General features: G+C 38.0%; 1 protein-coding gene across 1 annotated transcript in view; it reads right to left on the bottom strand.

The window, feature by feature from the left end:
* Positions 1–2275, bottom strand: part of LOC110317309 (proline-rich proteoglycan 2-like) — a 2614-nt gene extending 339 nt beyond the window's left edge. The window contains exons 1-3 of the mRNA XM_021191738.1: positions 2212–2275; positions 1183–1218; positions 1–352 (exon numbers count right to left, since the gene is read on the bottom strand). The exon at positions 1–352 is cut by the window's left edge and continues 26 nt beyond it. Of these exons, the coding sequence (XP_021047397.1) occupies positions 1–352; positions 1183–1218; positions 2212–2275 (452 nt within the window). The remainder of the gene's footprint in view (positions 353–1182; positions 1219–2211) is intronic.
* Positions 2276–2566: the final 291 nt, after the last annotated feature.

The following is a 2566-nucleotide window of genomic DNA, read 5'->3' on the forward strand; positions in this document are numbered from 1 at the left end:
GGGCCTTGTTGGTTTCCTGGCCTAGGGGGTCCCTGTGGGCCTCCCTCTGGACCTCCCTGTGGGGGTGGGCCTTGTTGGTTTCCTGGCCTAGGGGGACCCTGTGGACCTCCCTGTGGGGGTGGGCCTTGTGGGTTTCCAGGCCTAGGGGGTCCGTGAGGGCCTCCCTGTGGGGGTGGCCCGTGGTGTGGTGGTCTCTCTGGTCTATTCACATCTTCCCCACTGCCATCTTCATCACCATCATCATCATCATCATCATCATCATCATTTTCATCAGAACTGGGAGGTCTTGGAGGGCTTCCTCCAGGAGGTGGTTTCAGATGATGACCATACCCTTGGCTCTGCTCTTCCATTTCTATTTAAGTAAAGATAAAAGTAGGTGAGTTTATACCTTTTCTTTCTCCCAGGATCAACACCCTCCACTCCAACTTGATATCACTAATAATTCATGAAGCTTAATTTGTGTATATATCATACATATTTTCTTGTATCTCTACTCTTGGAATGAGTATTTGTCCTTAAATGCTGTGCATAAAGGGTGATTTTATGTAGCTTACAATTCCCAGACCGAAGTGAAGAAAGGGGGGATACTCTATAAAACATTACTAGTTTGAGCTTGGTAGATTAGAAAAATTGTGACAGCAGGCTTTATTATTCGTATATATAAAATGGTGTTCAAGGTCCTGTAAGCATGAGTAAAGCAAGAAAGAAATGTAAGAAAAAGTTTTCCATTCTGTTTCCATGTCAAATATTTTAAAAATTAGTCAGCTGTGGCTACAGAGCGGAGTATAAAAAAATTAATTTAAAACTGTGAGAAACACAGGCTCTGTGTAGTCGCATATTTTACGGGCAATCATAGCATTCTAATTGGAATCAGTGGGGAAAGAAGAATTCTTTATGCGAGGATTTTAATATGGGAACACCCTATGTTCATCATTTATAATATATTGCTTCAGTCTGTGGAAGAAACAAAATGTCCCCTTTGTTATCAAAGCCTATCTTCCAATTCTTCCAGTATATGGCCCTGCTGTAGAGTCAATGCTGGGAAGGTTGTCTATTTATCCCTGAGGAAGCTTCCAGTCATTATTTTAATAAAATGAAGAAATCATAGAGGTATTGCAAAATTGAATAATTACAGATGTAAAGGGTATATGGAAGGTCAGTAGAGGATGGATCTGTTTTTACCTAAGAGCTGAGAATATGAGTCTTCGTAGGTGACCTCTAGGAAATAAGCACAAAGAAGTTGAAAGTTACTTATGACATTTTCTAATTGCTGAGAATACTACCAGGATCACTTTTCTCTTTGTAGGAATGACAATTTAGTTCCTTCTTACATTTATCAAAATTTCCTGATTCTCTTCATTATCATTACCACAACTTCAGAGAGACATGATTATAAATGTTTTTTTTATGATCTTAATTTCTTATATGTTATAGTCCCAGGTACTTCATTCATTGAAATAAGAAAATATATTGCTTTCAGTAAAATATAAAATACAATGAATATTGCATACCTATCATGAATAAAAAAGAAAGAGAAAATAGGTCTAATAACACATTTCAGTGGCAAAAAGCACTTGCCTAATGACTTGTATTACGTTCCTGAGTCTATATGATAGAAGGATAAATGCTGCTACCAATAAGTTGGCATCTGTCAGAATATACTTAAGCATGCAAAAACATGCAGACACATGGGTAGACACAGAGGAATGCATATTTTTATGAACATGCACAAAATATATAAATGTTAAATAATATTTATAAGAAATTATTCCCTGATATTTATAGTTCATGTTGTATGGAGTTTAAAATTTGATAACTTTTGCCATTTCTTAAAAACATTCCAGTTATGTTTTTACTTCTTTCATTTTTCTCTATCCTCTATACACAAGGCAAGCACCACCCACTATCGGTTTTTCATAACACCATAAAAACTCAGTTTCCCTCTATCAACTATAACATACTTTCATACATCTTCTACTACCAAAAAAGTCTTTTTATAAATTTACTAATGTGATTTTGTTGCAAGAATGTTTTTAACTCATACCACAAGTATAGTTTAAGCTCTTGAAGTAAAATGATAAGAAATGTTCTACTATTTGTTCTCATAACTCTTTGCCTCTAACCCTTTTACATGTCCTTTCATTTCTCCCAGTTCTAAAGTGTGTTACTCTACTCCAATATCACTGTATCACTCTCTCCCCTACTTCATACCTTCATCTTGTCTCTGAGCTGAGCTCAGGACCAGCAAAGCTGCTGTAAGCAGGACCACCAGCATCTTGGAAGATTGCTCCCAAGTTTGTGCTGGAGGAAGGAAGGCCACAGTCTTTATAAGGAAGGTAGAACAAAGGCATCTTTCACTTCTTTACTGTTGACCACACTTGTGACCTCAGCTTGCCATGCATCCCTGACTCTTCTTTGGGACTTTAGCCTAGCAGGATGCGGTAGGGAGGAAGCTGTCAAGAATTCAGTTCTAGAGACATGAACTCTGCGTGTACTAGTTAGTTCACATTGTTGTTCCACCTGTCGGGTTTCAAACCCTTTCAGCTCCTTGGGTACTTTTTCTAGC

This window comes from Mus pahari, chromosome 2 (genome assembly GCF_900095145.1).
Source record: "Mus pahari chromosome 2, PAHARI_EIJ_v1.1, whole genome shotgun sequence".
Classification (NCBI taxonomy): domain Eukaryota; kingdom Metazoa; phylum Chordata; class Mammalia; order Rodentia; family Muridae; genus Mus; species Mus pahari.